The following is a 24,041-nucleotide window of genomic DNA, read 5'->3' as shown; positions in this document are numbered from 1 at the left end:
CTTTTCTAGATAGCCCAGTCCGCCAGCCAAATGGATCGAGGCTGATCCAACATTCGCCCATTCACCTTCCTGCCATTGTTGTAGTCACGGAGCCCCACAGGCACTTCAGCCCGACCCACCAATGTCGGTCCTGCTACCTGCTATTTACATCAATCCCATTTCCATGCGTTTGGCCAATATCACTCTCCGATCCTGGGTGGCGCAACAGTAGAGCTGCCGTCTCACCGTGCCAGAGGCCCAGGTACAAACCTGACTACGGGTGCTGTCTGTGCAGAGTTTGTACGTTCTCCCCATGTCCAGCGTGGGTGTTCGGGTTATCCAGTTTCCTCCCACACCCCCAAAGACATGCAGGTTGTAAGTTAATGGGTTTCTGTCAATTGCCCCTAGAATGTACGATGCGAAAGTGGGATAACATAGAACTATTGAACGGTGGAACAATAGTTGGTGTGGACTCGGTGAGTCAAAGGGCCTGTTTCCACGCTGTAGCTCCAAACAAAACTATCCACGTACCTGGCCAAATGCTCCGTTACCAGCCGCTCCCACCTCCTCTTGTAACTCATCCCACAAACCTTCTGTGTGAAAATCTGGTCTTTCAGATCTACTTTAAATACAACATGATACGATAGAACTGTATTTATCCCAGGAGGGAAATTATTCTGCCAACAGTCATTAAACGATGCATGAAACATGACGTTAAAGTAACAGGTTGGTGGGGGCGCTGCGAGTCGGCTGCCCTGCCAGCAGCGTGTCCGTTATTGATTTGTTTTTTTTTAGTGTGTCCAAATGTCTGTTTTAGTGTCTCTTGGTATGTCTTGTGTAGGGGGTGGGGAGTGGATGGGGGGGAAAGGGGGGAACCGTTATCAGTCGCCTCTTGTTGTAAATCTTTATTGTCATTTCCTGAGTATTCGCATACTCAGAGGAAACAAAAAAACGTTTCTCAACCAGTGTCCATTCAGTTTTCGTTACAAAATAAATAGCAATTAAAATTAAAATACATGTCATGAACAATTTAACCCTCTAATAACATTCAATAACATTCAACAGCCGTTCCGACCGGCAGCGGCACAACAGTGGCTCTGCTGCAGTGTGGGGGGTTTGTGCGCGATACTTGGCAGGGGGGAAAGTTCATTTAACAGTCTTATAGCCTGTGGGAAGAAGCTGAGGAGCATCCTGCTGGTTTTGCAGCTGATGCTCCTGTACCTCTTCCCAGATGGGAGGATGGTGAAAAAGTCATGCGATGGGTGGTAAAGGTCTTTGATGATGGAGATGGCTCTGTTGATGCATCTCTTCTTGTATATGTCCAGCAGGAAGGGGAGTGGAGCACCAATAATCCTGCTTGCGGTCTTCACTATCCTGTCCAGTTGGTGCCGTTCGTACGCCTTGCAGCTCCCGAACCAGGAAGTGATGCCGTATGTCAGTGTGCTCTCGACAGTCCCCCTGTAAAAAGTCCGTAGATGTGTGGTGGGGAGGCCTGCTTTCCGTAGTCTTCGGAGGGGGTGAAGTCGCTGCTGGGCTCTCTTGACCAGAGCTGTGGTGTTGGCCGTGGACCTCAGGTCATCAGACAGGTGTAGTCCTAAGAACTTCATGCTGCTGACCCTTTCCACATCAGCTCCGTCGATGTGCAGAGGTGCATGGTGATGTTTCCCCGCCCTCCTGAAGTCAACCACCATCTCCTTAGTTTTTCCCACGTTAAGAATGAGGTTGTGGGATTTGCACCAACCTGTGAGCAGCTCCACCTCCATCCTGTACGCCGATTCATCGTTGTCACTGATGAGACCCACTACTGTTGTGTCATCAGCGAACTTGCTGATGAAGTTGTTATTGAGTCTGGCAGTACAGTCGTGTGTCAGCAGACTAAACAGAAGGGGGCTTAGGACACAGCCTTCCAGTCACTTCTTCCACGGAGAGGTGACTTTTTCCATGTTGGGCCCGGAGCCTCAGCAGCCGGCGCAGCGTGGACTTTTCCATTGCGGAGCGGGCGAACCGTTGCCGGGAGTCGCCAGAGAGGTGTGCTCCGATCGCTGGCCCGCCGACTGTTACATCCTGATGCCGCGGTCTCCGGTAAGAAAACGACGATTCGGCACGTCCAAATGCGGAGTGCGTTCGACCGTTCCGACGTTGGAGGTTCGAATCATCCCGACGAGAGGGCCTGTACATCAGGTTGTCCGTAGAGGCGACTACGGATGGTCTATGTCCCCAACTTTGGATGAACAAAGGAGGAGGACTGGCTGAACTTTGTTGCCTTCCACCACAGTGAAGAATGCTGTGGTGGATGTTTGTGTTAAATCTTATTGCGTATTGTGTGTTTGTTTTAAGTGTATCGCTGCTGGCAAATTCATTTCACTGCATCTTAGGGTGCATGTGACAAATAACATTAGCTTTGACTTTGAGCGGAAAGTCCAGGATTGGGGATGTGCAAAGATTGGGGAGGGGGGAGGGGCGCGGGGGGGGGGTGGGGAAGGGGAGGGGTGTCAGTCTATCACACGACAGCAGGGGGAGGAAGGAGCTGTACAGTTTCTCTGTTTTCTGTAAACCGATGTCCTTCAGTATTAGACTCCCCTGCGCTGGTGATAATCTAACATACCTGTGCCCCTTGTAATTTTACACACCTTTGTCAGGGCTGCCCTCAGCCTCCTGCACTCCAGTCAGGACAATCCCAGCCTCTGATCTCTCCCTGTGCCACTTAAGCCGCTATTCCAGGCAACATCCTGATGAATCTTGCCTGCTCTGCCCCATCTTTTCCATAGTGTTTGGTCACCAGAACCGTACACGGGTGGCCTAAGCAATGCCCTGTACATCAGCAGTATGCCGCCCCCTCACACAGGGGACCGACCCCATGTTACAGGGCAGGGTGGGGGTTCCTATAGACCAGTCCATACGGCAGCTTTCTGTAACACATGGGCGCACCAAGATACAAAAAAAACATCACTTCAATAAAGTTGACTGTATTTATTTATTTGCTCGTCTCATGTAAATTCAGTGAATGTAAATTTTAATCCATATCTCAAATTTATGGGCAGTAATTTCTAAATTCTGTGACATTTTAGACTGTAGAGAATCAGCGTGAAAACAGATCCCGCTTCCCACTGAGTCTGTGCCGACCAGCGATCACCCCGTACACTATGGACAATTTACAATCTTTACCAAAGACAATCAACCTACAAACCCGTACGTCTGTGAAGTGTGGGAGGAAACCCCACGCAGGTCACAGGGAGAACGGACAAACTCCGTACAGACAGCACCCGCAGTCAGGATCGAACCCGGGTCTCTGTCGCTGTGAGGCAGCAACTCCAACGCTGCGCCACTGTGCTCCACTAATCGGGTGAGGCCGACTTTCAATTCCCCATCAGCAGTAATACGGGAGGCAATACTCTGCCGTATACCAGCCTATAAAGCCAAACCAAGCACATCCTTCACCACCCGTGGCATCAGTTACAAGCTTACCAAGCCAATGAACCTACAAACCTGTACATCTTTGGAGTGTGGGAGTGTGGAAGCACCTGGAGGAAACTGGGGTCTCTGGCACTGTAAGGCAGCAACTCTACTACTGCGCCACCGTGCCGCTCATTGACTGCTCTTCACTAGCCTTGATCGCTCTTCAATGGTCTATGATTCATGAATGTATGAACCATGTACAGCCACTCAGTATATTGGCCCTCTACACAGGTCCTGCGTTGGCCCCGAAACCATTCATCTTCATAAGTTCTGGTAGAATTAGGCCATTCAGCCATTAAGTCTACTCCGCCATTCAATCATGTCTGATCTATCTCTCCCTCTCAACCCCATTCTCCTGCCTTCTCTCCTCCATAACTCCTGACACCCGTCAGCAGTAATCAATGGGTGGAGGCCATTCACATGATTGCCATGCCCTTTCTCAAGGGCAATTGCAATATAGCCACCTTTGGAATGTTAAATTGCCCTCGTTTAAAAGCTGATGTTTATCTTGAAACAAATAATAAATGTGAATCAGTGCACAACGTGTGGCCTGGTGGGAATGACCGGCAAGTCACAGGTGTGGCTGCGACAATAATACGTGGGAGCTAATTTTAGCAACAATGAATGTTACGTGTAGCTCAGGTAAATGGAAGTGTATGTTTACTTAACAAACATTGTTAAGGATTCAGGATCATTTTGCAGGCCAGGCCTCTGGATGCAGCTTCAGATTCTTGCTCAACAGGAAATGTTGACATCAATATGAGGACCAGTGAGCATGTTAACTCATGCATGAGTCGTGCAGCCAGCAGTCAGGGCTATCTCCTCATAATCTCTTCCCTTCAGAAACTGCCTCCTCCATGGCCTAATCATGGAGTCAAATAGCAGGGAAACAGGCCCTTCGGCCCAACCTGCCCATGCCGACCTTTACACCCCATCACACTAGTTCCACCTTCCTGTATTTGACCCACATCCCATGATCTCCCGGTTGCCAAACAAGTTAACTCCACTTTCCATTCCCACACTGGCCTTATAGAGAGAGAAATGCTGGAGTAACTCAGCAGGACAGCCAGCATCTCTGGATGGAGGTAGACAAGAATGCTGGAGAAACTCAGCGGGTGCAGCAGCATCTATGGAGCGAAGGAAATAGGTAAAGTTTCGGGCCGAAACCCTTCTTCAGACTGATAGGAATGGGGGGGGGAGAAGGAAGGAAAAAGGGAGGAGGAGAAGCCCGAGGGCAGGGGGATGGGAGGAGACAACTCGAGGGTTAAGGAAGGGGAGGAGACAGCAAGGCTAGCAAAATTGGGAGAATTCAACGTTCATGCCATCCGGACGCAAGCAACCCAGGCGGAATATGAGGTGCTGTTCCTCCAATTTCCTGTGTTGCTCACTCTGGCAATGGAGGAGACCCAGGACAGAGAGGTCGGATTGGGAATGGGAGGGGGAGTTGAAGTGCTGAGCCACCGGGAGTTCAGGTAGTTCAGGTCCTTGCGGACCGAGCGGAGGTGTTCGGCGAAACGATCGCCCAACCTCCGCTTAGTCTCACCGATGTAGATCAGCTGACATCTAGAGCAGCGGATGCAGTAGATGAGGTTGGAGGAGATACAGGTGAACCTTTGTCGCACCTGGAACGACTGCTTGGATCCTTGAATGGAGTCGAGGGGGGAGGTAAAGGGACAGGTGTTGCATTTCTTGCGGTTGCAACGGAAAGTGCCCGGGGAGGGGGTGGTACGGGAGGGAAGGGAAGAATTGACAAGGGAGTTGGGGAGGGAGCGGTCTTTGCGGAAGGCAGACATGGGGGGAGATGGGAAGATGTGGCGAGTGGTGGGGTCACGTTGGAGGTGGCGGAAATGGTGGAGGATGATGTGTTGTATTTGACGGCTGGTGGGGTGAAAGGTAAGGACTAGGGGGACTCTGCCCTTGTTGCGAGTGCGGGGATGGGGAGAGAGAGCAGTGTTGCGGGGTATGGAAGAGACCCTGGTGCGAGCCTCATCTATGGTGGAGGAGGGGAATCCCCGTTCCCTGAAGAGCGAGGACATTTCCGATGCCCTGGTGTGGAATGTCTCATCCTGGGAACAGATGCGGCGTAGGCGGAGGAATTGGGAGTAGGGGATGGAGTCCTTACAGGGGGCAGGGTGGGAAGACGTGTAATCCAGATAGCCATGTGAGTCAGTAGGTTTGTAGTGTATGTCGGTCAGAAGTCTGTCCCCTGCGATGGAGATGGTGAGGTCAAGGAATGGTAGGGAAGTGTCGGAAATGGTCCAGGTGTATTGGAGTGCCGGATGGAAGTTGGTGGTGAAGTGGATGAAGTCAGTCAGTTGTGTGTAGGTGCAGGAGGTGGCCCCAAAGCAGTCGTCAATGTAACGGAGGTAGAGGTCGGGGATGGGGCCCTGGTACGTATTGAACAAGGATTGTTCAACGTACCCAACAAAGAGGCAGGCGTAGCTGGGGCCCATGCGTGTGCCCATAGCTATGCCTTGTGTTTGGAGGAAATGGGAGGAGTCAAATGTAAAGTTGTTGAGGGTGAGGACCAACTCCGCTAGGCGGAGGAGAGTGTCAGTGGCTGGGTATAGGTTGCTCCTCTGGTCGAGGAAGAACCGGAGGGCTTTGAGGCCATCCTGGTGGGGGATGGAGGTGTAGAGTGACTGGACATCCATGGTGAAGATGAGGGGGTGGGGGCCTAGAGAGTGGAATGCGTGGAGGCGGCGGAGAGTGTCTGAGGTGTCTAGAACATAGGTGAGAAGGGATTTGACCAAGGGGGATAGTATGGAGTCAAGGTATGTGGAGATGAGTTCGGTGTGGCACGAACAGGCAGAGACAATGGGTCTGCCGGGAGAGCTGGGTTTGTGGATTTTGGGGAGAAGGTAAAACCGGGCCGTGCGGGGCTGGGGAACGATGAGGTTGGAAGCTTGGTCGGGCAGGGCGTGGGAATTGATGGAGGGATGGGTGACATTTTCGGGCCGAGACCCTTCTTCAGACCCATTCCTTCTATTCAGAGATGCTGCCTGTCCTGCTGAGTTACTCTAGCATTTTGTGTCTATCTTCAGTTTTAAACCAGCATCTGCAGTTCCTTCCTACAACCTCCCAAACTCACCTTTCTGTCCTGGGCCTCCTCCACTGTGAGAGTGAGGCCCAATGCAAATGTAAGGAACAGGACCTCATATTTCACTTGGGCAGCTTACCACCCAGTGGTATGAGTATTGATTTCTCTAACTTCAAGTAACCCTTGCTTTCCCTCTCTCTCTGTCCCTCCCCCACCCTAGTTATTGTACTAGTTTCATTGTCGTCCAGCTGAGTTTCACTGTTTGTATCACTTATTATCACCTTCCCCACTGCCAACAATGGACCATTGTGGGCTCCACCTTTTACTTGATCATCGTTGCTGGCTTCGATACCTTTTACATACCTTTCATTTATTTTGCAATATCTCTCGATTCCCTCTCCCCTGACTCTCACTCTGGAGAAGGGTCTCGACCTGAAACAGGACCTGAAACATCACTCTTCCTTTGCTCCAGAGACGCTGCTTGACCCGCTGAGTTACTCCAGCATTTTGTGTCTATTCTAAGGGTGATTAGAGTATGAACTGAACTTGCTGAAGGAGAGAGCAGAGTTTATGTGACAAGAGCAGAAAGGAATGACCACTTGCAACCTGCTGGGGAGGTGGAGGGGAGGAAAACATCTTGTTTACTAAAATATCACAGCCACACAGAGGTGTACCTTAATCCCTTTGGTGAACAGACATGTTTTAAACATTGACAGAAGGCAACACTGCGATGAGTCCAATTTAACCAATTCACCCCACCAATGTTCACAGTTTCCACACTACCATATGTTACAGATAAATTAAAATGAGATTGCTCCCCGCAGAGATCGCCACGCTGATAATCCGTAGCAGAGACCTGCTCAGTGTTGTAACGCCACCAACCTCACCTCACTTTCTGCAGGTTGAATTGGGGCCTTTGTAACCGACCCCACCCACTCCCGATACAAAACTAAAGGCTGCCCACCCTGGTGTAGATTGTACCATGTAGTATGTACGATGACAATCGTGAAATGTTTATTGTTTTTCATTGAGGTTCAGTGGACAGTGTGTTATGGTGATAGTCTGGCACGGTGGCGCAGCGGTAGAGTTGCTGCCTTACAGCACCAGAGACCTGGGTTTGATCCAGACTACGGGTGCTGTCTGTATGGAGTTTGCACGTTCTCTCTGTGACCTGCATGGGTTTTCTCCTGGTGCTCCGAATTCCTCCCACACTACAAAGACGTAGTTAACCTTTGTACATTTGTAGATCAATTGAATTCAGTAAAATTGTAAATTGTCCCTAGCATGTGTAGGAGAGTATTCAGGGATGGCTGATTGTTACGGACCTGGTGGGCTGAAAGGCCTGTCTCTTCGCTGTATCTCTAAACTGTACTGTACCTCGGCACATGTGACAATAAACTAAACACAAACATGGGATGCTGATTCATCAGCACTTGCGCATTTTACCTGATCTGATCATAGGCAGGGGGATGTCCCTCACATTTTATCACCAGTAAGCCAAAGATTCCAGACTGCAAAGCTGGAAACTAGAGCTAAACATACACGAGTGTTGGAATTGGTGAAGCAGCATCTGTGGAGGCAAAAGGATGTCCTGAAACTTCTACCATTCCCTTTGGTTCCACAGATGTTGCTTGACTCGCCCAATTCCTCCAGTAGCTGTTTAAAAGATTGGTTTCCTAACCAGGAAGTCACTACCCCCAGCCCACTTCACCCAGTTTAGTCAAGTTCAAGTTCAAGTGAGTTTATTGTCATGTGTCCCTGTATAGGACAATCAAATTCTTGCTTTGCTTAAGCACACAGAAAATAGTAGGCATTTACTACAAAACAGATAAATGTGTCCATACACCATGATATAAATATATACACACATGAATAAATAAACTGGTAAAGTGCAAATAACAGAAAGTGGTTATTAATAATCAGAGTTTTGTCCGAGCCAGGTTTAATAGCCTGATGGCTGTGGGGAAGTAGCTATTCCTGAACCTGGCTGTTGCAGTCTTCAGGCCCGTGTACCTTCTACCTGAAGGCAGCAGGGAGATGAGTGTGTGGCCAGGATGGTGAGGGTCTTTGATGAAGACCATGAAGTCCCATGGGCAAACAAGTTTGTAAAAGGGGCAGAGAAGGAACAGCTTCTGTTCTGTGAGGTGGTGATCTGCAATCTACTGTCTAGGATGGTGCTGAAAGAGGAGAAAGCAGGATGAGGAACAGCTTTTTCAATAACACTATTACACTGCTGAACTCGGAGTCCCGTTGCTAGATATCTTTAGTCTCTCCCATTTGTATACAGTAATTGCCTATGTACCAGTTTTTTTCTCATCCATCCACATTCCACACATTGTTAACCAGTACTCTTTCACTCTAGTGTATGCTTATTCTGTATTTTTATTTTCTCCTTCTACTATCTTGCACTATGACTATGACCAGACGCTAAACTGCATTTCGTTGTACCTATACTTGTATCTGTGCAATGACAATAAAGTTGAATTTAATTTAATTGAATTTAATTGAATTTGGTTAGATTAGATTAGATTAGATTAGATTAGATTAGATTAGATTAGATTCCTTTATTATCATTCAGACCTTTCGGTCTGAACGAAATTTTGTTGCCTGCAGTCATACATATAATAATAAATAACAAAACATACAATAAACACAAATTAACATCCACCACAGTGAGCTCACCAAGCACATCCTCACTGTGATGGAGGCAAAAGTCTTAGTCTCTGTCTCTTCCGTCCTTGGTTCTCCCTCTGTGCTGAGGCGATCGATCCAGGCTGAAGATGCCACCATCCAGTCCAGTGGACCTCCGAAGTGATATCGCCGCCGCCTCAGCTCCGAGTCGGGCCGCTGCCGAAAGCTGGAACGCCACCTCAGCGAGTCGGGCCGCCAACGCCTCAGCTCCGAGTCCCGCTGCCTCAGCTCCGAGTCGGGCTGCTGCCGAAAGCTGGAATGCAGCCTCAGCGAGTCGGGCAGCCGCCACCGCCTCAGCCCCACAGTCGGCCAGCCTAGACCGCCAGCTCCACCATTAGGCCTCAGCGCAGACGGAGGCAAAGAAGGGGGATACGACAAGAAAAAGTTGCATTCCCCCATAGGAAGAGACTTAAAAACATGTTTCACCCCCCCCCCCCCCCCCCTACACATAACACAACCTAATAAACTAAAATGTAACTAAAACAAGATTTAAAAAAACAACAAAAAAGTAAAAACAGACGGACTGCAGGCGAGCCGCAGCAGTACAACAGCGCCGCCACTTCTGGATAGGTTCTCAAGCAATGTGTTGTGCTGGAAATTTGGAATACAAATAGAGAAGGTGGAAATATTCAGCAGGCCAGACAGCATTCGTGAAGAGAGCACCAGAGGCCTGGATAGAGTGAATGTGGAGAGGATGTTTCCACTAGTGGGAGAGTCTAGGACCAGAGGCCACAGCCTCAGAATAAATGGACTTACCTTTAGAAAGGAGATGAAAACTGAATAAGAGGGGTTGGGTGTCAAATGGGATAGTCGAGAATGGAGTTAAAGGGAAAGGGTTTCTTAAATGTGTGAGCGGAGAGACAGAGGGGTGTAAAATGAGGGTAGAAGCTATAGGTAGCAAAGTGAAAAGTAAAAGTGGCAGGCAAACAAATCCAGGGCAAAAATCAAAAAGGGCCACTTTTCAACATAATTGTATATGGGTGTTGTAAAAACAAGCCTGAAGGCTTTGTGTCTCAATGCAAGGAGCATTCGTAATAAGGCGGAAGAGTTGAATGTGCAGATAGCTATTAACGATTATGATATGGTTGGGATCACGGAGACATGGCTCCAGGGTGACCAAGGCTGGGAGATGAACATCCAGGGATATTCAATATTCAGGAGCGATAGACAGAAAGGAAAAGGAGGTGGGGTAGCGATGCTGGTTAGAGAGGAGATTAACACAATAGAAAGGAAGGACATTAGCTTGGAGGATGTGAAATCGATATGGGTAGAGCTGCGAAACACTAAGGGGCAGAAAACGCTAGTGGGAGTTATGTACAGGCCACCTAACAGTAGTAGTGGAGTTGGGAATGGCATCAAACAGGAACTTATAAATGCGTTCAACAAAGGTAAAACAGTTATAATGGGTGACTTCAATCTACATATAGATTGGGTGAATCAAATTGGCAAGGGTTCTGAGGAAGAGGATTTCTTGGAATGTAGAGGAACCAACGAGAGAGCAGGCTATTCTAGACTGGGTATTGAGTAATGAGGAAGGGTTAGTTAGCAGTCTTGTTGTGCGTGGCCCCTTGGGCAAGAGTGACCATAATATGGTTGAGTTCTTCATTAAGATGGAGAGTGACATTATTAATTCAGAAACAAGGGTCCTGAACTTAAAGAAAGGTAACTTTGAGGGTATGAGATGTGAATTGGCCAAGATAGACTGGTAATTGATTCTTAAAGGGTTGATGGTGGATATGCAATGGAAGGCATTTAAAGACTGCATGGATGAACTACAACAATTGTTCATCCCAGTTTGGCAAAATAATAAATCAGGGAAGGTAGTGCATCTGTGGATAACAAGGGAAATCAGGGATAGTATCAAAACAAAAGATGAAGCATACAAATTAGTCAGAAAAAGCAGCCTACCAGAGGACTGGGAGAAATACAGAGTCCAGCAGAGGAGGACAAAGGGCTTAATTAGGAAAGGGAAAATAGATTATGAAAGAAAACTGGCAGGGAACATAAAAACTGATTGCAAAAGTTTTTATAGACATGTGAAGAGAAAAAGATTAGAATCTTATAGAATTTTTCGAGGATAGAAACATAGAAACATAGAAATTAGGTGCAGGAGTAGGCCATTTGGCCCTTCGAGCCTGCACCGCCATTCAATATGATCATGGCTGATCATCCAACTCAGTATCCCGTACCTGCCTTCTCTCCATACCCCCTGATCCCCTTAACCACAAGGGCCACATCTAACTCCCTCTTAAATATAGCCAATGAACTGGCCTCAACAACCCTCTGTGGCAGAGAGTTCCAGAGATTCACCACTCTCTGTGTGAAAAACGTTCTTCTCATCTCGGTTTTAAAGGATTTCCCCTTTATCCTTAAGCTGTGACCCCTTGTCCTGGACTTCCCTAACATCGGGAACAATCTTCCTGCATCTAGCATCGGGAACAATCTTCCTGCATCTAGTAACTAGTAGAGCGGATAAGGGAGCACCAGTGGATGTGTTATATCTGGACTTTCAGAAGGCTTTCGACAAGGTCCCACCAAAGAGATTAGTATACAAACTTAAAGCATACGGTATTGAGGGTTCAGTATTGATGTGGATAGAGAACCGGCTGGCAGACAGGAAGCAAAGAGTAGGAGTAAACGGGTCCTTTTCACAATGGCAGGCAGTGACTAGTGGGGTACCGCAAGGCTCGGTGCTGGGATCCCAGCTATTTACATTAAATATGAATGATTTGGACGAGGGAATTGAATGCAACATCTCCAAGTTTGCGGATGACACAAAGTTGGGGGGCAGTGTTAACTGTGAGGAGGATGCTAGGAGGCTGCAAGGTGACTTGGATAGGATGGGTGACTGGGCAAATGCATGGCAGATGCAGTATAATGTGGATAAATGTGAGGTTATCCACTTTGGTGGCTAAAACAGGAAAGTAGTCTATTATCTGAATGGTGGCCGATTAGGAAAAGGGGAGATGCAACGAGACCTGGGTGTCATGGTACGCCAATCATTAAAAGTAGGCATGCAGGTGCAGCGGGCAGTGAAGAAGGCGAATGGTATGTTAGCATTCATAGCAAAAGGATTTGAGTATAGGAGCAGGGAGGTTCTACTGCAGTTGTACAGGGTCTTGCTGAGATCACACCTGGAGTATTGCGTACAGTTTTGGTTTCCTAATCTGAGGAAAGACATTCTTGCCATAGAGGGAGTACAGAGAAGGTTCACCAGACTGATTCCTGGGATGTCAGGACTTTCATTTGAAGAAATACTGGATAGACTCGGCTTGTACTCGCTAGAATTTAACAGATTTAGGGGGGATCTTATAGAAACTTACAAAATTCTTAAGTGGTTGGACAAGCTAGATGCAGGAAGATTGTTCCCGATGCTGGGGAAGTCCAGAACAAGGGGGTCACAGTTTAAGGATAAGGGGGAAATCTTTTAGGACCGAGATGAGGAAAACATTTTTTACACAGAGAGTGGTGAATCTCCGGAATTCTCTGCCACAGAAGGTAGTTGAGGCCAGTTCATTGGCTATATTTAAGAGGGAGTTAGATGTGGCCCTTGTGGCTAAAGGGATCAGGGGGTATGGAGAGAAGGCAGGTACAGGATACTGAGTTGGATAATCAGCCATGATCATATTGAATGGCGGTGCAGGCTCGAAGGGCCGAATGGCCTACTCCTGCACCTATTTTCTATGTTTCTATGTTTCTAAAAGGAATTTAGGTTTGTTTAGTTTGGAGATAAATGGTGGAAACAGGCCCAGCACATTAACACTATCTGTAAAATGACTTGAATCATACACAGAGTCTTTCACTAACTGTTTATTACAATCACTAACACACACTATGCAATAGCTGTCCGTGGTCATCACTGGAGCTAGACAGCGAGCTGGAGGTGGGGACCTTACAATTATACTAGAGACAATGGGGAGTGGTTAGTGGTGGTGAGGTCACTATGTTAAAGGAACATGCACTGATCTACATCCCTCCTCTTAGAAACAAAAGCATGGCAATACACAGAGCGACCACGGCTCATACGCTAGAATTACAAACCGCACCGGGAACAGTTAATCGTGTCATAACACAGCTAAGCGAGCTCCCCGTAACGGACAGGCGGCTTGACCAACCGCCCAGAGTGGGTGCACAACCCGCATTCCCCCTCAACCGCAGGAGCAGAAGGGACAGAGTCAGGGACAGAGGTGGGAGAGCTGGACGAGGAACGCACCGGAGACGGAGGAGAACAGCGAGGCAAAACGGGCACGCAGGCAGGCGAGGCAGGGGAAAGAGGCTTGTGAGTGCGGGGCATAGAGAGCTGGGAGGGCAGTTTCCGCGGCATGCGAGGAGTGACAGGGGCTGGCGGAGCTTCGGGAAAAGTGGAAGGGATAGGCGGCTGAAACGGGTCCGCGGGAGGCGGAGGAGGCTCGTTGACGAGCAGGAGGTGCTGGCGTGACCGACGGTAGATAGCGCCCTCATAGGCGACGAGGTATGACTGGGGAGAGCCGGCATTACCAACCACTACGGCCAGCCTGTAGTGCCCGGAGGGGGACTGCATCCAAACCACCTGGCCCGGGAACAGGCGAGGAAGCGGCCGGGCCGACGTGTCAAAGGAGCATTTCTGGATGGGTTTCTTTTCGATGATGCGCTCTGTGACAGCGGCAGGGTTCTGGACCGAGGGTTTGAGGGACTGTTGCGAGACAGGGAGAGGTGGTCTAGTGGTGCGGGACATGAGGTGCTGGGCAGATGAACCGAGCGCGGGGTCGCGGGAAATGTAGCGGAGGTTGAGCAGTGCAAGGTAGAAGTCGGAATGGGAAAGGCGGCAGTGTTCCAGCAGCTCCTTGGCACTGCGGACAGCCCGTTCCACAAGGCTGTTGCTCTGTGGATACTCAGGGCTGCTGGTGATGTCGCGAAAGTTCCAACGGGCAGCGAAGGCACGGAACTCGGCGCTGGAGGATTGGCTGCCGTTGTCCAATTGGAGGGTCACTGGGGAGCCGAAGGTCGAAAAGTGGCGGCGAAGCTTCCCGATGACGGCGGCAGAGGTGATGGAAGGCAGCTGATCCATCTCGAACCAACTGGAGTATGAGTCCACCAGGACCAGGAAGTGCTTGCCATTCCATTCGAACAGGTCCGTGGCAACGGACATCCATGGGAGTTCGGGAGCCGGCGGCTGCAGGAGAGGCTGGCGCTGCTGATGAGGCAGGAGACTGTTACAGGCAGCGCAAGCGGAGACCCTGTCACGGATGTCCTGAGCCATACCTGGCCAGAAGAATTAGCTCTGGGCCTGGGACAAAGTGGCCTCCACCCCGGGGTGGCCGTTGTGTGCAGATTCAAAGTAGTGATCCCGCAGGGCGGCCGGCACCACGACCTTGTGACCCTTCACCACCACGCCGGCGTGTAGCACCAGTTCATCCCGAACCAGGAAGTAGGGCACGGCACCAGCCGGCAGGGAAGAACGTCGGTCAGGCCAACCACGGCGGATAACGTCCGCAAGTTGTTGCAAGGCAGGATCATCAGCAGTGTGTTTGACCAGGGACTGCATCTGCTGGAAAGGAACAATGTTAACGTTCAGTACCATCAGGTCAGACGATTCGTATGGGTGGCGGGCAACGGAAGGGAGCGGCGCACGGGACAATGTGTCGGCCACAAACATATCTTTGCCCTTGCTGTACACAATCTGGAACGTGAAACGCTGGAGCTGCAGCATCATCCGCTGCAACCGGGAAGAGGCGACATGGATAGGTTTGTTCAAAATAGTGACCAGCGGCTGGTGGTCAGTGTCAATGGTGAAGGTGTTGCCCAGAATGTAGTCCTTGAACTTGGAGCAGGCGAACACCACGGCAAGTAGCTCCTTCTCGATCTGAGCATAACGTTGCTCGGCAGGGGTCATGGTGCGAGAAGCGTAGGAGACAGGTAGCTGCAGGCCGTCATAAAGCTGCAGACAAGCGGCACTGAGACCGAACTTAGAGGCATCACAAGTGAGGACAATTGGTCTGTGCAGATCGAAGAACTTGAGAGTCGGTGTGTGGAGGCGTGGGTTCGAATCCCACTTCTGACACCATGTAAAATGACTTGATTCCTACACAGAGTCTTTTACTGATGGTTTATTATAATCACTAACACACACTATGCAATAGCTGTCCGTGGTCATCACTGGAGCTAGAGAGCGAGCTGGAGGTGGGGACCTTACAATTATACGAGAGACAATGGGGAGTGGTTAGTAGTGGTGAGGTCACTATGTTAAAGGAACATGCACTGATCTACACTATCCTACACACATTAGGGACAATTTACACACACACACCAAGCCAACTTACCTACATACCTGCACGTCTTTGGAATGTGAGAGGAAACCAAAGATCTGGGAGAAAACCCATGCGGTCACGGGGAGAACGAACAGACAGCACACGTAGTCGGGATGGAACCCGGGTCTCCGGCGCTACAAGCGCTGTAAGGCAGCAACTCTACCGCTGCGCCACCGTGTTGCCCAGAGGGTGGTGAATCGGCAGAATTTATTGTCATAAACAGCTGTCTGTGGCAATGAATTCCACAGATTCACCACCCTCGGACTAAAGAAATTCTTCCTCATCTCCCTTTCTAATGGTACGTCCTTTAAATCTGAGGTAATGGATATTTTTAAGGCGCAGATTGACAGATTCTTGGTTTGTACGGGTGCCAGGGGTTATGGGGAGAAGGCGGGAGAATAGGGTTGAGGGGGAAGATAGATCAGCCGTGATTGAATGGCAGAGTAAGTAGACCGAAGGCCTAATTCTACTCCTAGAACTTATGAACTAATGAGATATTGCTTCAGTATGATGCCTGTGTGTCGAGTGTAGCGGCTGTGACAATCCCCACCACTGTCCCGTGAGGCACATCATCGTAACACATGGTTGGGCTGCTGGATGGAATCGATGATTAGATTACCCACGTGGCCACTTCATCACCATAAGCAGGCCACTGGACAGGCTCTGAAGATAAGCCAGCAGGTCAATGAGTTTAAATACTTCTGTGTGCGATGGTTAGCATTTATTTTTAAACAGGTTAATATTCTTGCTGATATACTGGAATTAAGGCATGAATATATGGAATAGTGTGCTAAATATAGCTCAGAGGAACGCCAAGTTCTTCAGCACTGCTCCTGTAGATCGACCTGTGTCTAATTACAAATAACTGGAACTTTCCAGATCACTCACAGACTGAAACAGTCTGTTAAACAGTCTGTGAGCAGGGGAGGAGTTAGGGTGGGGAAGGCAATAAGTGAGTTCGGTATACCAAAAGATGCAAGGAATCATGGGATTTGTCAAAGGTCAAACGCTATAAATTAAAATCGAATGAAGCGCAGTAGATTAAGTGAGTATAGTTTGGGTCCGATGTGTTGTCTTTTTTTCAGTTGGAGGGAGAGACCTGGCTGTGGGGGGGGGGGGGGGGGAAAGAGTTGCCAAACCGCTATACGACCGTCCCCGTTCCCCCAAGCCTGCATCCGAGAGGTCCGGACCGACGGGACACTAGCCTCCAGGCCCAGCGCGGAGAAGTGCCAACCCCGCTCACCTCTGCCTCTCCCGCCGGGCCAACTGACAGTCCGGACCGACAACACCTGCGGCCCCAGACCCACAGCCAGCGCCAACTCCAGAGGAACCCGCTCCCCGATGGGCTGCTATTGCGATGTGCCAGTTCGCCCACGGTCTCAGCCGCCACCCCAAGTACAAGCCGTACCTCGTACACCACCGGCTTCTGCCCCCACGGTACCCGCTGCCACTTCATCCACAACCCCGAGGAGGAGCGAGGACCCCGGCCTCACCTGCGCCACAGCGCCAGCCTGGGCTCGGCCTCCACCGGCCCGGCGCTCGACTGGGTCGTTTTGCGGGCGGCCTTCAGCCTGAAGATGGAACTGGTGCTGGCCCGGACTCTGAGCTTGGGGCTGGGCAAGGGAGGGGGATGATATTACTGCCGCCAGAACCAGCAGCTCCAGCGGGCGCCTGGCCTGCCCATGGCCGGCAGGAGCCCATCCGCAGACTCTCTCTGGCCAGGACAACTCCAGCAGCAGCGGCTCCCAGTCGCCCGTCTTCAAGCAGGGCCGGCGGCTGCCCATCTTCAGCAGGATCTTGGTGTCGGACTGAGGGGAGGGGGGGTGGAGGTGGAGGGCTGTCGGGGCCAACACCCGGACAGGCAGAGCCGAGCTGGAGCCAGCGGCTGCAAGTCCAGGGCCACCCCGGACAGGGACGGGACACCGGGGAGAGGACGGGGATGGCCCAATAGCAACTCAACAGCATCCGCAGCGACGGAGAGCCGGGCCCCGACCCCGACTACGTACGAAACGCAAGCCTGCACACAATGCAGCACCGCCGTTCACAACAATGTTTTATAGCTGGTGACCTATGACCTGGGCATGTGCAGTCGGAATACCGAACTCACTTGTTAGCTGTAAAAATAAGCAATGTGCTTTTTCCATTAATTCAGGAGGCGTCCATATTGGCGACAAGGCCAGAACCGAACACTTACCTCTAATTGGCCCAGAGAAAAGTGGAGCTGGAGCAAGTACGGTGTACGGGCAAGATGAACACAAGGCTATTAAGGAACATATTGGATTTGGAGTCAGTCATAGAGCGTAGAAACAGGCCCTTCGGCCCAACTTGCCCACACCGACCAACATGTCCCATCTACACTAGTCCCACCTGTCTGTGTTTGGCCTTTATCCCTCTAAACTATCCATGTACCTATCCAAATGTTTCTCAAATGTTGTGATAGTAGCTGCCTCAACAACCGCCTCCAACAGCTCAATCACTCTGTGCAAAAAGGTTGCCACTCAGGTTACTATTAATGAACATATCTTTCCCCCCTCACCTTAAACTTATGGTCCCTGGTTCATGATTCCCCTACTCTGGGCAAGAGATTCTGTGCATCTACCCGATCCATTCCTCTTGAGATTTTGTACACCTCTATAAGACCACCCCTTATCCTTCTGCGCTTCAAGGAAGCCCCACTTAACCTCTTCCTACTACTCAGGTCCTCGAGTCCTGAAAACATCCTCAAAAATCTTCTCTGTACACTTTCCAGCCTGAAACCTTTTATATAGCATGGTGCACAGAACTGAACACAACTATCTAAATGCGACATAAATGCAACATCTTACAACTGCAACATGACCTCCCAACCGTAACACCCAATACTCTAACTGATGAAGGCCAATGTGCCAAAAGCCTATTATTTTACAAATCAGTTGTTTCATGGGTGTTATTTGCATACCAGATACATTTTGGATTTATTACTATTATTTGAATTTATACTCCCCATTTGTCAACAATAGGGTTAATCCAGCACTAGTTCACTGGGTTACTGGTCCCCCATTATTGCCTCCCTTTATGCGATAATTTTGAATTATATTCATGTTTTCTGAGGCATCGCAAGAGTGGACATCATTGTTTTCAGCTCCCTGCAGCAGGGAACTCTGAAGAAAACAGTTTCAGCTTAAACCAGTTGATCCACCTGAAGGCGAACCATAGCATCACCAACGCAGAACGGACCGTAGAGTTGCTGCCTTACAGCGCCAGGGACCCGGGTTCCATCCGGACTACAGGTGCTGTCAGTATGGAGTTTGTATGTTCTCACTGTGACTGCGTGGGCTTTCTCCGGGTGCTCCGGTTTCCTCCCACACTCCAAAGGACATGCAGGTGTGTAGGCCAATTGGCTTGGTAAAATTGTCCCGAGTGTGTGTGTGTATGATGATGTTAGTGTGCGGGGATCGCTGGTCGGCCAAAGGGTCCGTGTTCGTGTTGTATCTCTAAAATAAACTATTAAAAAAGTAGCAGTCCCAGCTAGGCAATGAGGGTGGTGACCTTGTGAAATTGGAACAACATGGAGAACATAATTCTCATTGTGGGCTCTTGAAATAAAAAGTATTGTAATCAACAATAGCACTGAGCCTTGGGGGGGGGGGGGGGGGAAATACATGCAGTAGATGAAAAAAGGGTAAAGGCTTTGTGAAAACAAAGTTGTGCTGGTTTGGTATTGCTCCAAGTAGCCTGTAACCTGGTACATCAACCCAAGCTCAGGGACAGCAGTCAGGTCAAACCCGACTCCAGCATTTGATCAGTAAACCAGTGACATCTTGGTGCAGCACCAATGGAGTACCACACCGTTGGAAAAGAAAGAAGCTACAAACAAATAGGTGATGGAGACTTTGATTGATAACATTTATTAAATGCATTGCAAGCTGAATTATAAAAGTACACTACTACAACCATATTGAACATGCTTTCAGAAACATTCCATAATGTGAAAAGTATTAATTTCTGGAAGAAAAGCCTTGGTTATGACATATCGATTACATTCTAAAATGCTACTGAATTTACATTCATAAACTTCAAGAGTGGTAAAATTATACAGTGTATAGCATTGTATTGTAAGGCCTTTAAAACCCTGCCTTGGTCAATAAAAATGGGAACTCAATATAGGGAGCCTCAGCTGTTTGAAAAGCATGCTTTACCTTGTACTGGGGCCCCATTCACTCTCGAAGCTGGGCTGATTCCAGTCCACATTGGATTGAAAAACAGACAAAAAAAGGAGTGACGATGGTCACCTGGAAATCTGTCTAGTGTACAGCTGAATTAATTATGACCGACGGAGTTAAAATGGTATGAAGGCAAGTTCACAAAAATAATGCAGATATGTGTTTTGTGTTTAAATTGTAGCCATTATTAGCTCCAAGTGCTTCCCGAGAAATCTTTATTGGCTAGATAGTGAGCAATGTCCCTGGTCCAACTATGCACCTTCAACTCCTACCGTAGGGCAGAAGCACTCTACAGGGCGAGCCCTTTCCACTTTCTCTGATGAACTGAGCTAGTTTCCCCTCTGTTTGCCGAACAGTCTAAAGGCATTTTGTGTGAAGCCAGTGTATATGTGAGCTGGGCTTACTGTAATAATGTTCACGCTACAGGTTCAACCTTGCAGGGAGCTACAGCATGATGACACATGCTAGCCTGGATAAATATGTTCTAATTGTGGTCAGGGCTTTCAAAATCCTGAACAACGTGACCAAATGCTGATCTTGCCTTTGAGGGGTGACTCTGAGATCAGTGGTGTGATGTCTGTTGCTCAGAGAGGGAATCTTAGACAGGCCTCATTGCAAAAGAAATAATTTATTTTGGGGGATTTTGGAAATAAACCACATGCATTTATAGAAGTACACATTTGAATACTTCTCACAAATAATGATATGCTGATTAATTGTCCAAGGACATGGATAGGAAAATGTTTCAATACAGATTTCCAAAAATTCAACAGCATCGCAGTAGAAGCAAATATCTTATGCTATTGTTGTTCTCCTCACGAGTTCTCAAGTGTAGGGTCAAGTGGCAATGGCCACACTTGGACTGTGCAGGTTTTAAGATTGTGACTGGACCATGCATCATGCAATGAAGAATCAATTGTATTAAATCAAATTGGCAAGTGTGTGGAGAATAGTATTGGCTTTGAAAATTAATGGCTAACAAGCTGCTCAGTTTTGCTGTTCAGACATTTAGGTCAACGCTAGAACAATAGAAATGTGAAACCGGCAATGGCTAAATTAATAGTCTGCTCGGGCCTAGAGAACAACTGTGAGCTGTGAATTTGCCCGTCATTGTATCGTTACATTCTGAAACTCGGCTTTAACAGATGCGGAAGCATTTACATGGTGCGTGTCGGCCAGGACAGCCCATCAAGGTGGGACCATCAATCCATCATTAATGTAAACCAGTACCCTTGCATGGAAAAAGAAAATTAAAAGTCATTCTAATCAAAGGTGCCATTGGAAAAACATACAGACAAACGGTGGTCACGTTTAGTTACGTCACTTTCTTGCTCCCATAATATTTTGCACCAGGTCCATGGGCAGAGGGAACACAATGGTGGAGTTCTTCTCCGCTGCGATGGTAGTCAGGGTCTGCAGGTAACGCAGCTGCAGTGCCGCTGGAGACTCGGAGATCACGATAGCAGCTTCTTTCAGGGCCCTGGAAGCATTCATTTCTCCTTCGGCTGCGATCACCTGCAGGAACAAACATGGTCAATGGCTGTAGGGAATTGCAGAACACAAGGAAAACAAATACATTCACAACTAAATAAATGGAAACGCTTTTAGGATTAGACCTGTGAAAAAATAGACAAAGCGACAGCACCGTAATGAGAGAAGAGGGCTCGACAACTACCAACCACCACCAGTCTCCACTGCCCACGTTGCACCAAGGTGTGTGGATCGTGGATTGGCCTCTACAGACATCTGCAGACCCACAAGTAGACGACCCCATGAAGAGGAGAGGGCAGTCATACTCATTTCGAGTGACCGCCAATGATGATGATGATGAAGATGATGAGCATAGTGCTAGGGTACGGGGTGATCGCTGGTCGGCATTTCTGTGCTCTTGCCGCTAAATTAAATGAAGGATCTGTATGTTTTTTTTTAAATTACCAAGAAATGGAGCAGGTTAATAGTGCCATAAACAAAACATAGCATTGGGGTTGCTTTTCGTGGAATAGAATTGGAAATCAGATGATAATGCCATATTTAAATCCCACTTAAATCTGGTTCCTACATTATAGCAAGAATAAGGGAGAGATGAAATAAGTGCAAAGACTTCATAGAATGGAGCATTACGTAGCAGGGAAGACTGATAATAGACAAGACAATAGGTGCAGGAGCAGGCCTTTTGGCATCGCCATTCAATGTGATCATGGCTGATCATCCCCAATCAGTATCCCGTTCCTGCCTTCTCCCCATATCCCCTGACTACGCTATTTTTAAGAGCCCTATCTAGCTCTCTCTTGAAAGCATCCAGAGAACCTGCCTTCACCGAATTCCTGCAGAGAATTCCACAGACTCACCATTCTGTGAGAAAAGTGTTTCCTCGTCTCCGTTCTAAATGGCTTACTCCTTATTCTTAAACTGTGGCTCCTAGTTCTGGACTCCCCCAACATTGGGAGTCATGGACTCATCGGGAACATGTTTCCTGACTCTAGTGGGTCCAAGTCCTTAACAATCTTATATGAATAGTGATCTTCAAGATTATTGAAGAGTTTGATAAGGCAGAAATGCTTCAGGCTGTGAAACTAGAAATAGAGGTTAGCTTAGACTGTGATATTTAATTTAGTGTTTAGTTTTTGTGGAACAATTGATCAAGGCCATTGCAGAGGCAAAAACAGTTCAGACACATAGCAAGTGAAAGGCTGTCAAACACAGAGACTAAATGGGGACTTTCCTTTGCTTCAAAGCATTGTTTCATTCAACAGCAGTTACTTTGTTCATAGAAACATAGAAACATAGAAATTAGGTGCAGGAGTAGGCCATTCGGCCCTTCGAGCCTGCACCGCCATTTAATATGATCATGGCTGATCATCCAACTCAGTATCCCGTTCATTGTTTGAACATTGTTTCATTCAACAGGAGTTACTAGCTGAAGGATTTCCAGAAATACAAAATTTGTGCTCAACCACAGGGGGAGAGGGGTACAGTATCCAGAATCTGGGTAGAAAGCAATCATCTGTTTGGAAACCAATGATCTTGCACACATATGATGTCTAATCTGTAGCATCTAGAATCCCTGTTAACATTCTTTGAGATTCAACTTCACAACAGTCACTAGCTGCGTAAGGTGGCACTACCATTCTACTCCTGGTGTCAAATTCCTGCCAATTCCATGCTGGACTAAGAGCAGTTTCCTGTAGCCTGCTGCCCAAAGGCTGGGAATGGTTAAGTCATCCGGATCATTTGGATCTTCATGGCTGAATACAGATCAGGAAAGGTCAGAATGCACACCTGTGTCTGGCAGGCATGTGTAGAACAGTGCAGAACAGGTACAGGCCCTTGTTTATGCCGAACACAATGCCAAATTAAACATTGCTTTACATGATCCATTCAGGTCTACAGAGGGTTAATTTAACCTGCTGGTTATTGACGACTTATCTCAGAGCTGTTTATCAAGCATGTAGTCCAAAGTTACAGCTTGAGTTCAGGGCACCACTTATTAACTTCCCAATATGTTCTTCAGACTCATCTGAGTCCAGAGTTTGGTTCAGTTTAGAGATACAGAGCGGAAACAGGTCCTTCAGCCCACCGAGTCCGTGCCAACCAGCAATCCCCATACATTAGCACTAGACAATTTGCGGTTTTTAACCAAAGCCAATTTACCTACAAATCTGTATACCTTTGGAATGTGAGAGGAAACAGGAGCACCCGGGGAAATCCTACGTGGTCACGGGGAAAACGCACAAACTCCGTACAGACAGCTCCCGTATTCAGGATCGAACCCGCGTCACCGGCGCTGTAAGGCGGCAACTCTGCCGCTGTGCCACCTTGCCGCCCAAAGCGTTGATATCCTGATTTGACTACAAATGTGGTGAGAGGAGTATGGCAGGCAGCGGCTAAAATATACAGGCATGATATTATGAAAAAATTGTTACATAAAATGTCACTTTGCCTAGCACTGTGTGCAAACAGCACAGAAAATGTGATTTTGGCTGCAGCCATCTTCTGATTCAGTTAGGGAAGCTAGCCGCAACGTCCCTCGGAGACTGCTTCTGATTGGCTGGCGAGTGACCGGTGCATTATGTGATTGGGCACAACGCCCTTGGAGACAGCGGCTGATTGGACGGCAGGAGACCGATTTGTTGATTGGACTGGAATTTTAAGTGAAGCTGGTCGGCGATTGGACGCAACCCCCTTAGAGACAGCGGTTGATTGGCCGCCAACTAATCGGGCACAAAAATAGGAAAACAAAATAATAGGAATTCCGATTTAAGTCGGAAGAATATCATGCCTGAATATACATTGAAACTGGTTTTAAGCCAAGTGTCAAAAAAAATGTTAGCTGAAAGCAATGTAACAAAATATTTATGCTCCAGAGAAGAGGGTGGTGAATCTGTG

At 48.4% G+C, this 24,041-nt stretch overlaps 1 protein-coding gene across 1 annotated transcript in view; it reads right to left on the bottom strand.

The window, feature by feature from the left end:
* Window positions 1-19,314: 19,314 nt before the first annotated feature.
* LOC129711821 (stomatin-like) overlaps window positions 19,315-24,041 on the bottom strand; it is a 46,913-nt gene continuing 42,186 nt past the window's right edge. Inside the window, exon 7 of the mRNA XM_055659757.1 lies at window positions 19,315-21,170. Coding sequence (XP_055515732.1) covers window positions 20,976-21,170 — 195 coding nt within the window. The 3' untranslated portion in view covers window positions 19,315-20,975. The remainder of the gene's footprint in view (window positions 21,171-24,041) is intronic.

The sequence above is a fragment of the Leucoraja erinacea genome, chromosome 31 (genome assembly GCF_028641065.1).
Source record: "Leucoraja erinacea ecotype New England chromosome 31, Leri_hhj_1, whole genome shotgun sequence".
Lineage (NCBI taxonomy): Eukaryota > Metazoa > Chordata > Chondrichthyes > Rajiformes > Rajidae > Leucoraja > Leucoraja erinaceus.
Note: the sequence above shows the minus strand (reverse complement) of the source record. Positions and strands in the feature narration are given on the sequence as shown.